The sequence below is a fragment of the Scophthalmus maximus genome, chromosome 16, assembly GCF_022379125.1.
Source record: "Scophthalmus maximus strain ysfricsl-2021 chromosome 16, ASM2237912v1, whole genome shotgun sequence".
Taxonomy (NCBI): domain Eukaryota; kingdom Metazoa; phylum Chordata; class Actinopteri; order Pleuronectiformes; family Scophthalmidae; genus Scophthalmus; species Scophthalmus maximus.
This window is the reverse complement of record NC_061530.1, coordinates 16,844,519-16,858,892: the sequence shown is the minus strand read 5'-3', so window position 1 is coordinate 16,858,892 and position 14,374 is coordinate 16,844,519. Positions and strand designations below refer to the sequence as shown.

General features: G+C 42.9%; 2 protein-coding genes across 3 annotated transcripts; both read right to left on the bottom strand.

Annotated features, from left to right (window-relative positions):
• Positions 1–173: 173 nt before the first annotated feature.
• Positions 174–6,468, bottom strand: LOC118287605 (5-hydroxytryptamine receptor 3A-like). 2 transcript variants are annotated; one of them, XM_035612961.2, is made up of 10 exons: positions 6,212–6,468; positions 3,962–4,122; positions 3,814–3,858; positions 3,146–3,255; positions 2,689–2,858; positions 2,406–2,566; positions 1,687–1,897; positions 1,444–1,581; positions 1,247–1,332; positions 174–934 (listed from the first exon to the last, which is right to left on the bottom strand). In XM_035612961.2, exons 1-10 carry the CDS (start codon positions 6,249–6,251, stop codon positions 710–712), a joined length of 1,347 nt encoding a protein of 448 aa, XP_035468854.1. In that variant the 5' UTR covers positions 6,252–6,468; the 3' UTR covers positions 174–709. The 2 variants fall into 2 exon arrangements, with proteins under 2 accessions (XP_035468854.1, XP_035468855.1); XM_035612962.2 differs by having other exon boundaries at positions 1,459–1,581.
• A 1,598-nt stretch (positions 6,469–8,066) lies between these two features.
• Positions 8,067–12,576, bottom strand: LOC118287575 (5-hydroxytryptamine receptor 3A-like). Its single transcript, XM_047327696.1, has 10 exons — positions 12,494–12,576; positions 11,575–11,736; positions 11,308–11,348; positions 11,067–11,176; positions 10,040–10,209; positions 9,778–9,938; positions 9,144–9,354; positions 8,736–8,906; positions 8,541–8,614; positions 8,067–8,396 (listed from the first exon to the last, which is right to left on the bottom strand). The coding sequence occupies exons 1-10, from the start codon at positions 12,528–12,530 to the stop codon at positions 8,172–8,174; spliced, it is 1,362 nt and encodes a 453-aa protein (XP_047183652.1). The 5' UTR covers positions 12,531–12,576; the 3' UTR covers positions 8,067–8,171.
• Between the last annotated feature and the right edge of the window lie 1,798 nt (positions 12,577–14,374).

Sequence of the window (14,374 nt, the reverse complement as noted above, 5' to 3'; positions counted from 1 at the left end):
AGCGTTTGTTGGTTAGCATCGTCATTTTTTCCCCATCTCATTCGAAACGGCATGAATAACATCTCTTAAAACACATTTGTCTTCATGTCTGCAGTCATAAGTTTAAAAAAAGGTACAAATTACAAATTGGATATGAATGTATGTGTGTAGATAATTCTATAAAACAACACCAGTGATAAAACAGGACATTTATTATAGCAAGATGAAATCAATCCAACAATCGGAAGTAGAGTAATGTTTAGATCAAAGATTGGAAACTGAAAAGATCGTTGGAGAGGCAGAAGTAAACACAAATAAAAAATAAATTTCTCTGTGCATTGATTCTTCCACTGTATTTAAACAGAACCGACACCTGCTTTAAAAATCAAAAATCTTCTTTTAATCTCACTTTAAAATAAAACTTTAATGTGAATTATATAATTTTTTTCTTTACACTTGCATGCTACATTTCAAGGACACTTGTTCCTTAAGGACTGCGTTCATTACATAGCAAATACATAACAAGGTACCACTTGATGGCATATTAGTGTATTTGAATATTCCAATAATATGTTTGACATGAACCACAATGTGAAACAACAGATGTGTATAATTGCAATACCACTGGAGGATTCATTACTAATGACACTTTTGCCCTTTAATGCGTTAAAGCTAAACCAGAAACTATGACTCGTACATGCAGAATGTTTTCCTTAATTTTGCACTATTGTTAATTTCCATCGTAATTCCATTTGATAACCATAAAGAGTAAAAACAAAGAAGCAGCTGTGACATAGAAAATGCTGAAAGCCTTGTTGATTTTCTGAGCCACTCCGGTCCAGTAGCCGGGCGCTTGTTCCTCCTTCCTGCTGTCGAGGAGCAGAGTCAGTGTCTTCATCACCTCCCTCAGCTCGTCGGAGACAGTGGACTCCTCCCTCAGTCGACTGGTGCTATCCTGAGGAGCAGTTCAATAGACTGTGGTTAGTGATTACATTACTCTGACGTCCCTGCTGCATTTGACAGTCACATTTTTGTGTCACTTGTAATCTTAAAGGTATCTAGCCATACAGATCCTTGTACCTTACAATCATGGAACTAACAAACTTGTGGTGTTAGTCCACATAAACATGGCCACTTATCAAAAAAAAAAAAAAAATAGTCTATACTTATTCATATAATCTGCTTCCAAATCTGTGTGAGGGCGAGCGGGAACCATTAACTGGTCCTTTAAACTTTAAGATTTTAAGGAGTGCAACTTCACTCTGACCTTTTTGGCCACGGGCAGAACTTCTGTTGGACTCTCACCAGGAAACACATCACGGTAACATGTCAAGTGGATCAGTTTGTTGAACTCTGAAGAGATGCATCAGAGACAAAAACGTAGTTAGTCTGCATTCAAATTAAAGTTCTGTTGAAAAGTAACTAAAGGTGAACAAGGAAATAAAACTTAAAAAGCGTCTTTGCCTCGTTTGCCCTCACGGTTTCTGTCTTTTTCCGTCTCCTTGTCTCGGGGGGCAGAGTCTTTCCCGATCAGATGCATCACCAGAACCGTCTCCAGGAGGCTGAGCATCATCAGAGTAAACACCCCGATGCAGTAGACGGCTGAAGGGAGAAGGCCCACGACATTAACGCAGGCGAATTATTACTCATTGAGTCAGTGTACGTGCACCTAGAGTCCAATAAAGGCCCGATTCTGAGCTTCTTTACCTATGAGTGGGATCCTGTTGGACGAGGAAGGCAGAATTTCATTCAGGATTAGCTGCATCACGGTGACGGCGAGCAGCACAGTGACCTTGAAGCCCAGCTTCTCGCCCCCGCTGTCCGACACCAAGAAGGAGGCCAAGTCCAGACACAGTAGGAAGAGGATGGGGAGGATGAAGTTGACGATGTAGAGCGCCGACCTCCTCTTCATGTTGATCTGTCGAGATGTGTTCACAGTTCAGTCGGTCGAACTTTGCTCACCAGGCTCAGTCGGTCATGACCAGTCACCTCCGTCAGCCACACTTTAAAATCTGGATTCCCACCATAGACGTGCACTCTGGTCTGCTCCGACGGAAACACCCGCCTCTTTGCTGGACACTGGGTTCCCCTTTCGCAATTGGTTTGGTGGTGGTGTGGTAGTTCTATCTGTGTGTGTTCTTCCCATTGAAGTCCCACTTTCTGTGATTCCTGACATCATCTATCACTTTGATCTATATCATCATTTTGCAACTATTCGTTTTTTGTATATTTTGGCCTTGCACTGGTTTAATCATTTATCTGCTCCCTGGTTTTTACATTTCCAATTGTCCGTATGATAGTGCAATACTGGCAAGACCCACAAATGGAGATCTTTCAGCTCCGGTGAGTTCATGTCCTCACTGTACTTTGGACACACAGAGAGAGACCATTTCCACCGGTGTTTGTCTGCACTCAGATGCACTTACAGTATAAACGACCAGGCTCTGGTTGAAGCCATATAAGTCGGCCGTTTTGCTGGTGACTGCCATGTTGATGAACAGCCACTCGGACTGGATCCGCATCACCTCGGAAGAGTCCTTCGTGGCGTTTGAGGAATCTAAGTAGGGCAGGAGCTTGATTTCCTTGTCTTGTGTGGGAGGAGGAGGAGGACGAGGAGGAGGAGGAGAAACATTTGTCGGGGTTCATAAAGAAAGATAGTGAAAGCAAAAAAAGACAGAAACATAACCACGCAGCAGGCTACAGGCTCACCGGTGTGAATGAAGGACTTGAAGGTGAGGTGGCAGCTCTGAATGTCGAAGGGGAATTTGTAAACTTGCATCCTGCAGGTGCTGGTCAGTACCTGGTCGTTGGTGATTTCGATGTTACCTCTATGTGTAATAGTGAGATAAGGACTGGGAGCAACCTTGTCCCTCTCTGTCCTGTGTGAGAACACGCACACACACACACACACTTACATTGTATAATCCGTTATGCAACATAAGTGAAGATATGCAATGATCTGTCAATATGGAATACTTTTGTACACTTATGTCTGGAAGTACTACCCCATTCACCGCTCCTTTCAATAATAGAACCTGACAGGAAAAACTCCCTAAACACAATTTAAAGCTTCACTTAAAAAGAAGAAATAACACTTTTCTTTTAAAAGGGAGAAACCTAAATTAATAAGCGATAACATGCACCATGTGTGCGGATCAACACTTACATCTCTACAACAGTGACATCGGGCTTCCACATGAGGCCCGTAGGGATGGACATAAACTCTATGCCGCAAAATTCTTCAGGATCCCAACTGGTGTAGTCATTTTTCCACCACTGCAGAGGAAAACAAGAGGAGCGCTGCATCCAAACTAAAAATATATACACTGAACAAAATTATAAACGCAACACTTTTGTTTTTGCCCCCATTTTTCATGAGCTGAACTCAAAGATCTAAGACTTTTTCCATGTACACAACAGGCTTATTTCTCTCAAATATTGTTCACAAATCTGTCTAAATCTGTGTTAGTGAGCATGTGATAATCCATCCACCTCACAGGGGTGCCATATGAAGATGCTGATAAGCCAGCATGATTATTGCACAGGTGGGCCTTAGGCTGGCCACAATGAAAGGCCACCGGTGCAATAATCATGCTGTCTAATCAGCATCTTGATATGCCAAACCCTGTGAGGTGGATGGATTATCACATGCTCACTAACACAGATTTAGACAGATTTGTGAACAATATTTGAGAGAAATAAGCCTTTTGTGTACATAGAAAAAGTCTTAAATCTTTGAGTTCAGCTCATGAAAAATGGGGGCAAAAACAAAAGTGTTGCGTTTATAATTTTGTTCAGTGTATATATGAGTGCTTCCTCTGGAGAAAAACTCACCATGGTGATCCAGACGTAGGGAACAAATATCTGCTCCTTCTCTTTCTGTGAGAAAAAAAGAAATGTCTGTGAAGTTCATATCTCAACGGCCTCGTGCCACTTTAACTTTCCACCAAATACAATGTGAGTCTTTTTTGGTGACACTCACCACCTGTAGAATGGCATAGATGCGCAAATCCAGGTTCACCACCGTGGCCGACTTGTGGTCTTTGACAGGCCGGGACATGTAGAAGGGGCTGTAATCATCTTTAAAGTGTAAGTGGTTTAAAATATCCTGATAAGTGCAGTTCCCCTCGGAGGTGGCCCCATCTGCAGTGAAAACAACAAGACGTATTTGTTCAGCATGAGGAAAAAAGGGGAGTTTAACCTGGAAATGACACAGTGATCACCTGAGTTTGGCCCCGCAGTACCCCCCACAGGGTCCCCTTGTGCGCGTTGGTCGTTATTTGGTCCACGTGAAACTACCTCAGTTACTATTGATAGTCTCATGTCACTGGCTTTTATTGTGCCGGCGAATTAACTGTCAGGTGTTAAATGTTCTATTTGCGTTTTAATATCTGTGTCTGTGTACTTTGCTTTTCAGGATTATGTTTTCTTCATTGATCTGTTTATCCTATTTCGTACAATATCTCTGTCAATGTTACACCCCACTACACCTCACTGGTTTGCATGTCCATCATTGTGTAAATGGACTGCGTTTATGAGGCACTTTTCTAGTCTTAACAACCACTTACACGTCACATTCGCCCATTTACACACACACACACATACATACATAAATACAGCACTTCTCTATTATTCATACATTAATTTTCCCAGTGGGAATGTGAAGGCTCTCAGGAGCGAATCAGGACAATCCACCAACCATCCGATTAGCTCCACCACCTAGATCATAATAGATCATAAACAGATCATAATAACACAACATACTTTAAATGATATAACATAAAAGTATCCTGTATGATGTTTTCTTTATTACTAACTATAGTATTCTCCTATCTTTTTATAATTGCTCTGCATCCTGATAAATGTAATGCAAATTTTTTAGCCAACAGAAAAATTATAAATGTGCGCGGTCTCTTTTTTAAAATAAGTAAATACAATCATTTTTGTCTCACCTTATTTGGTCCCAGACTAAGAATCCTTATGACTTGGTGACGTGAGTTTTGACGTGATATTAATCCAACACGTAAATATTTGCAGTAATACGCGGCGTTTGTGGTGACATGAAGCCACGATGAGGTAGATGGACACTTGGAAGATGGAGGATCAGTTGATCTACTCGACCACTACAACATTTAAATCAGTCATCTCTGTGTTAATGGGCTCTCCGGTTGGGCTCCCTCCGCTCCACCCTACGAGACCCGTGGGCGTCGGACCCGTTGAACGCGTCCCGCCCCCACTTCCACAGGCAGCTGTGTGCTCACATACTGTCACTGTAGAAGCGTGGCATGTTGATGAATTTTTCATAATTTGTTTTCGCCTGATGCTTTTAAAGGCATCATGTAAATATAAGATGCTGTTGTGTCGATTTTTTTTTTGCGGGGGGGGGACCATGGCAGGTGATTATTTTGGGCTATAAAATAAATTTCTGGAGTGCTGGAGGGAGCTTCATCCACACTGCACAGCGTTCGACTGGCTGGCCTCTGTTGAACTTAATTAAAAGGCACCAGAACACAGGAAATGGCTTGATCCACTCCCACATTATCATTTCTCTTGCTTCCGACGCCCATGACACGCTTAGTTCATGTTGAAGAAATCACGACCAGGAGGAGCACTCTAACTCCCACCCTCTAAAAAAACATCATTTATTCAGTTGTGGCTTCTAAGTGGACGTTTTCCCTTTTTTTTTATTATCCAGTTGTGTGGCATTGAAACATCACTGCAGCTGTTGCCGATATTTTTTTCCTACCATTTCTGCACCAGCCTCAGTGTTAGAAACAGCTGGCGTACAGTAATAACACCTCAAACTCCCCCGAAATGATCACACATTTAAAGCAACACCTCTCTGAATCTGTGGCAACAACAGCTGGAGATTAGAACCTTCATGAAGGACGGAGTTATTGCAGGTATGTTGAAGTAGACTTAATTTAGCCAGATGTTCATAAAACACTGACTGAGCGTGTATGAGTCAATAACTGAAAAAAAAAAACATATCCTATTCACTTCTACTACCTTCCAGATATCTTTGAATTCATTCATCCCGATTTTGAAATATTTGTCTCTTGAGACTTCTGCCTCCGTCTCTTCAAGTGGCACTCGGCGAAGGCAGCATTCCTCAACAATTCAGGACTGTTACCCGGCAGAAAGAACCTACGATGAAAGCGGCTCACACTGAGGAGGCCTGAGGATTGTCGAGTATAACGACAGCAACAGGGACCACGAGAGGAAACCTTACCTGCGAGGAGGAGCAGGGAAAAGAAGCCAACCAGCAGCATCAGATCAGGACCAGTGAGAACCCAAAGTCTGAGACAAGTGTGTACTTCTCTGTCCTCCCTGTGCTGTCCAGAAGTAAAAGCTCACAGTGGAAGGAGGCGGGGCAAATCCAGACGGTCAACCCCCCTTTTTTTTTCTTTTACGTTTTGTATAGTTTAGTTTTTATCCCTCCGGTAGGCGCTACAGAAGCCTTCGGAACAGAACCAGCAGACTGAAGAACAGCTTTTTCCCCAGAGCTGTCTCTGCCCCCCCGCTGACCCCCCTGCCCCTGCATATCTCCTCACACCCATCATCCCCCCACCACTCCTCCTGGTCACACACACACACACACATCTCTCATCCACCTGTATTATTGTCCACTGCAACTAAATCTGTATAGTATGTTCATATCACCTCAATAAGTTATCGACCTGTACATTTGTCCACATTCTGTATATTCTGTATATTATCTGTTACCTAGCATAGCATGTTCACTGCACCTTAATCTGTATATTATAATCTGTAGAATACACTTATACTTATATTTATAGACAATAAAGTTGAATCTCATCTCATCTCATCTCATCTCATCAGTCTCTGGCAGTGGGATGTAGATGTGATGTGTGACAGTCCTTTCTGCCTGACACGGTGTCATGCAGAACGTTTAGAATGCAGTTTTTTGTTTCAGTTGGTAAAAAATGGTCCAAATCCAATTCTGTTTATCCGGCGATGTGATGAATTTCTGCGATGTGGTTCTGATGTTCTACCTATTGACATACATGAGAATGTAAGAAGCAATTTGTGAGTGGAGTTAAGTTCATTGCGTCGATCGACTAGGACCTTGATGCTAAAACATACATTCAACCCGCTTTGACAGTGTGTATGGACAAAAGACACGGACAAGGCCGAAATCCACAGAAGGAATGTTTATTTCAGCGGCAGAACATAGTTGGAGATTGTCGTCTGGGCTCCGATCTCATCAGTCCTCCGGATACGATATCACAGAGATGATGGGGAGTGATGGACAAATATATTAACCCCCCCCCCCGCCAAGCCTCGCTCAATGTTTGTTGTTGTCTGTCTATCATTTTTAATCAAACCAGGCGACAGGACTGATATTCCGTGAAAGGCAAATAGATAAAGGAGTTTAACCACAGATGCAGATTTTGAAGAACGCACAACAGACGAGGAGAAGGTGTTTACTGCAGCCTGGGTGAGCGTGTGTGATGCAAGTGGCATTCTTTGTTTTTAATAAGTTACATATTTGGTGCATTCATACACACATATATATATATAGATATATATCTATATATCTATATATCTATATATGATATATAAATCTACTACTTCTTGGCATACGTATAGAATTCAATAATGCAACCAGACTATAGTGTCATAACCTGAATATACTGAATGTGTACTCAATGTGTGAAACATGCAAACACTACTGACGGATTAAAGGGGCAGTAAGCGATTCTAAAGGAATACACGTTTTTGTAAAAGAAAAGATCTGTGAATATTTCCGTTCAACCTACTGGTCAGGACTGAGGAGGGACATTGCAGATACTTCTGGATTCAAAGACAACTTGGTGCAGCTGTCACAAAATATTATTCTACTAACAGCAATGTTCCGGGTTCTCCGGCTTCTTCCCACACACCAAAGACATGCAGAATGGGGTTAGGTTCATTGGAGACTCTAAATTGACCGTAGGTGTGAATGTGAGAGTGAATGATTGTCCGTGTCTGTATGTGGCCCTGCGATAGGCTGGCGACCTGTCCAGGGTGTACCCCGCCTCTCGCCCAATGTTAGCTGGGATTGGCTCCAGCGACCCCCCGCGACCCTTAAATGGATAAAGCGGTAGACGATGAATGAATGAATGAATGAATAACAGCAATGTGATTCTGATCATATGCGTCATGATGCGGCGCTGTGACTCATGCTGTTAGTTCCAGTTTAAGAACAGGAGGAGTAGAAACAGACTGGCAGCCACGGCGTAACAAACGAAAAAACATTTGTTGATGATTTTTGTCTTTCTGGCCCAGTAGCCGGGTTTTCCGTCTTCCGTCCTGCTGTTGAGGAGCAGCCTCAGTGTTTTCACCGCCACCCTCAGATCCTCCGAGAGCTTCTCCAAGCCCTGCGACTCCTCCGTCAGTTGGCTGCCGCTCGTCTGAAACGGCAACATTTTCAAGGCCGTGGTGAACCGGTGCCATTGTGAACGTTCAGATTTAGGTACAATGAGAGCCATGACGTCGCCGCAAAAACGCTTTTTTTTATTTGCGCGGCGCATGTAAAGTGCAACGTAAATCCCCACCTGCAGTCGTTCAGCTGGTGTTTCATCAGCGAACACATCCCAGACGCACACGCTGTCATTCCACGTCTTCTCCTCTGGAGGCACACATCAGACACCAAAGATTGGTTCAAGCATCTTTAACCGGTTTTAATCAGTATTTATTAAGACGCAATTTCAAAATCTGCGCACGGTGGAGACACCGCGGGTGAACCTCACCTCCTCCGCATTGGTGGAAGTTGTTTCGGCCCTGCTTGTCCTCCCTCGGACTTCGGCCTTCGTCCGTCTCACTGTCTTGGGGTGCTAAGTCCCTCCGAATCAGATACATCACCAAAATCGTCTCCAGGAGACTGAGCAGCATCAGAGTAAAGACCCCGATGCAGTAGACGGCTGACGGGAGAAGGCAGACAAAGAACTACACGTTGATTCAGTGCACGTGCTGTTACTGCTCACACGAGGCACTATCAGATCTGCTTGGTTATTATTTTACTTTTATGAGACACACAGGCAGTGTGCAACTACTGGATGCACTCAGATTGAACTTTGCACGAGCATCCGTGTTCCCCCGGGAGGATAAATTGTTCATCTAGCATGTGAGGAGTATAATGACGCTCCCATGAGCTTTACCTATGAGCGGGATCCTGTTGGACGAGGACGGCAGGATATCATTCAGAATAAGTTGTAGCACGGTGATGGCGAGCAGCACAGTGACCTTGAAGCTCAGCTTCTCGCCCCCGCCGTCCGAGATCAGGAACGAGGCCAAGTCCAGACACAAGAAGAACAGGATGGGCAGCAAGAAGTTCACAATGTAGAGGATGGACCTCCTCTTCATGTAAATCTGTGAAATGATAAATGATGTCGTTTAGTCGATCTTCCCACTCCCGCACGTCAGCTGCGCTTGTAGTACACAGCTTTCAGCAACAAAGTAATCTGCACCAATCCGATCATGCAAAGTAGCATTTTAAGCATTTAAATAGAAATGTATTTCTAGTTGTGGGGATTTTTTTTAGGTCAATTTAAGCAGGAAAGGAATGTGGAAAATGGAAGGACATGAAATGAGTAAAAGAAGAAGAGGTAGTTCATAAAAACAATAGTCGAAGAGAACAAAGATGAATTAAAGCCGCAAGCGGCATTAAAAGTAGGGAGGAAAAATAGACTCAAAATGGTCATAAAGATGTATCACATGATCAACACGTGGAGAGAGAAAAAATGAAAGAAGAGTTGCCAATGCCAAAATGAAACAGCAGCCAAGGATGCTCACGGTGAAAATGATCAGGTCTTGATCAAAGCCAAACGTGTTGACAATTTTGCTGGTGACTGTCATGTTCTGGAACAGCCACTCGTACTGGGTCCGCATCAATTCGCGGGACTCCTTCGTCACCTCTTTGGAGCTGGTGCTGCAAAAAACCTTCATTTCCTCAACTGAGGTGGGAGATTGAAAAAAACCCCAAAAAAACAAAGGTCAAGTTTGAGGTTTCGCAGCGGGGTCACAAAGAAGCGGTGTAGAATATCGTGCGACTCACCGGAGTGAATGAAAGACTTGAACGAGATGTTGCAGCTCTGAGTGTCGAAGGGGAATTTGTGAACGTGCATCCTGCAGGTGATGATCAGCACCTGGTCGTTCTGAACAAGAACTGTACCGTTACTGAAGATAGTGAGGAGAGGACTTGGAGGGGCTCTGTCCTTTGCTATCCTGTGTGATGGCACACAGAGACACCGTGTATGAACAAAAACACACGTGTGCGCACACACTGTACGCCGTGCACACAGACGTAAAGCCTTTCCTGGACAGAGGATGAATTTCTAAAAGAAGTTGTCTCTGCACAGAGCACGCAGACACGTTTAAAGGAGCTGCATACGGTGCCAACGCTGAGCCCTGTTGCCAGTTTGTAGAAATGCGGGAAAGAAACTATTTTCCAAAAAACTGCAAAAACTTTCCAAGTGATCTAAAAGACAAATGCGACAAAGTGCATTGGAAACTGACCTTTTCTGACCAAGCGCTCTTTTAATATTTTCTAGATGCAACCGCCTCATTTGTGCTCAACACTATTCTTCCATGAAATTCAGCAGGTATTCATGAGATTCTGTTAAGATTTGCATTACAATTGGATGCAAACACATTTAAGGGACATTCAAGAATATGATACAGTTGGTATTTCTATGTCTGCCTGCCTCTCAATGTACAATATACCACCAGTTCAAAGCAAAATTGCTCAAAAAACTGTCTTTAAAAAAAAGAAAAGCATCAGAGGGACGATGCATACTCTTTGTCAATACCATTTTATTTGCAGATATATCTTGAGGAAAAGAGATTTTGGTCCATATTTTATGGTATTTTATATGGGAATTACTATTTGATTTTAAGTTTAATAACTGATGCTTAAATCTGGCTTTGTGTCTTGGAATCAAAATGCTTCAGCTGTTGTCTTTTTTTCTTAACAGTGAGATAATTTCCTAAAGACCAACGACTGTGTGTGTGTGTGTGTGTGTGTGTGTGTGTGTGTGTGTGTGCGTGCGTGTGTGGGTGAATGAACACACAGTTGCACTTACATCTCTTCGATGGTGAAATCTGGCTTCCATAACATTTCAGTAGGAACATAAATTTTTTCAATACCACAAAAGTCACTCTGATTCCATGAAATGTATTGATTGTCCCAGCGCTACAGAGGAGAAACAAACGGAGAAATCATGAAACACGATTGGGAATTAAGAGAAAATCATGGGGAAAATTTGAGTTTCCTTGCAGAGCGACGATCAAGACAAGCGCTGTTTCCCTGAGAGACAAACTCACCATGAACTTCCAGAAGTAAGGAACAAATGTCTGGTCATTCTCTCTCTGTCAACAAGGGAAGAAATATGTGGGGGGGGGGAAATAACACCTGCTTCAATGTACATCACCTCCACAAAAGTACTTTAAGGCAGAATGTCTTAAGAAAAAAACCCTGTATTCGTGGATTATTAATAAAGATTCATATCCCCACACTTCTCACAATTTATCAATTAATCTCCTGTTGATATCTGATATCTAAGTATTTTTTTAAATTATTAATTTGACCACTTACCACTTCAAGAATGGCATACAACAAAATGTCCAGGGTGACGTTTGTGGGCTGTCGGAAGTCCAAGACAGGCCGGGTCAGGGAGTACAGCTCGTTGTGTCTGGTCAAGTTCAGGTGGTTTAAAACATCCTGATGACTACACACTTTCTCCCCGTCCACAGCTTAAAAACATCGAGACACACTCCATGTCAGATACCATGTTAGGTTATGAGAGAGGTGTGGACGTGTGCTGATTTTCCTGCTTCAGATTTGTATCTTAATGTTTACTGGTGCAGCGGCATGAACCAGTGCCACACGTCAAAGCGTTTGATGTACAGTCATTTGCCATTTCCCTTTAAAATACATGAAATCACATGATACAATAAAAGTCCAGTAAATCCATTTTAAAGAAGGTGTAAGCTTCAATGATCCAAGTTTGATTTTTGTATGTAATAACTATCATGTTGTTTTCCCCGAGCAGAAAAAGGCGTCTGTCTGAATGAGGATCATGATTTTTTGGGGGGGGGGGGGTTAATCATTCATTCAATACTAAGATCCAACGCTTGTGGTCCAAAATTTCTCATCTGCTAATGTATTTAGCAACTAATGCATGTTGATAAAACCATAACAAAGCGGCACTTAGCCCAGAGTCTGAAGATCTGATTCAGAAGAGAGCACTCTCAAATACCCCCCTGATTATATAAAGAAGCTGTAATAAACTCATACGACATATGATCCACTTTCATATCTACAATAACAAATAAGAATAATTTTAAAAAGATACTTATTTTTTTCCCTTTTAGCTCTTAAGCCCCACAGATAGTTCTGAGCTGATCTGGGATATCTGTGACCTCACAGCATGAAGTACTTAAAAAAGTGCAGCGTCCCTCTTCTCAAAAAAGTGTCCACATCGCATGGCTCCGCGCTCAGAAGCCTTACCTGTGAGGACGAGCAGAAGGACGAAGCCAGCGAGCATCGTGAGGCCAGCACCGGCCAGAGAAACCCAAGTCTGTGAGACGTGTGGACGGAGAACACATGCATCTCTGTCCTCACTGTGCCGTCCAGCAATATTATAGCCCTGTCAATATGCCACCTCCTCAGACAGGAAAAGGGCTGGGCAAACTAAATGATCATCCCTCTGATTTATTCATTTTGAAATCTCAGTCATTATAGGAGCCACTGGTTTGCCACCACACGGTGGGAAGATTAACAACGCGCAGGATCAAGCTCGGTGATTGGGTACCACTTTCTTTTAGGTTTATTGGGTCCATAATCAATAGCCTAGTTATGGTGAACACATCATTTACTTATGCTTCATACAGCAAGTGGATTATAAGCATTGATAAGAACTATGCACTTTTGTGTTTCCAGATTGGAGAAAATCCTTCTCTCCTGCACAAATGCAGAGAGACCAACGCAGCAACATCTTCATTTACACCTGGCAACCCAAAAGTCTTCATCGATGGTTTGTAAATAATATATAATATAAAGGCATTTGTAAGTGATGTGTCAGCCATTGAATTAAAGCTTATGAACCTGTGTGCCCTGTCAGCAGGGGGCTGCGGAGTCTGGCTGGGCACCCTTGTTGTAATCAATTACCTCATCTCTTCTGGCAGGTTGTTGGATTTTGTGTCCAACAACCTGCGTGCAAATATTCGCGTTCAAACTGTGTGTTTGTCCATTTAAGGGCGTAACTGGACAACTGTTTGGCCTCAGCCAGTGTCGTCGCGATGTTAAAACTGCTTGCACAGTGTGATTGATGGTGATAGAAAAAGACAACAACATCATTGTGTATCTTGGTCCCCTATGAGTCTGGCTTTCACCGAGTTATTCTCTCGACCAATCGGGACGCAGTCTGAATGGAAAAAAGACGACTCCGTTTACAGCAACAACAACAAAAAAGCATCCGCGTCGCCCATTTTTTCGAAAGTCTCTTGCTCTCCTGAATGATCTTTGTCAAAGGTTATGAAAAAAGTATGAAGACAGTTTATTTTTAGAGTTAAAAAAAAAAACACACCAAAAACTTCCCATGCTCTTATTTGTACTTCAGAGTTCTAGTGTTTGTTTGGACATCAGAGCTAGTGTGCGTCCCTGTGCGTGTGTGTGTGTGGGTGTGCGACTGAGCTGCTTCAGAATTTATAATGAAAAGGTGATATGGTGATAAACATCAGCTCACAAGTATCTGTACTAATATGCGGTGATTGTGGTCGCAGAGAGGCCATTATAAACGGGGCGTTGGCCTGCAGGGTTTTTTCTCAAATCCCTCCACTAATGATCTTTTGTAACGTGAGCATTGGACCAAAAGTCATGTCAAACTTTGCTTCCCATTCATTTCTATGTGAAACCACCCAATTCCTTCGCTCAGTTCCTTCTCCGAGTGACTCCAGATCGAGAGGAAGGATGGGACTTTCCTTTAATCCAGGGAATATTTATTTGATAATAGGACATGAGATTTTTTATGAAGGTATGAACTTCAAAACTTCCAAAACTGAACTGTCACATTGTTAAAACTCTTCACACAGTCAGCGAAACAGAAGTCTGTGTGGACCAAACTGTGGACCATTTTCCATTGCTTTCGCACAAAATGCCTTCAATGACCACGTTCTCCAAAACCCATGAACTCTTTTCTCATTCATACTCCACCAACTGCAAAATACCATATATTTGCTTTATAAACACTGCATATTTGGGATCTGCGTTACCGTACATACGCGGCATCCCAGCCCCCTCTGGCTTGGACCCATAATAATCCATACGGAAACAATAGGGCCTCCCGTGCCTGGCGCCCTCTGGCGGACACCAGTGGCACTGTACCTTCAG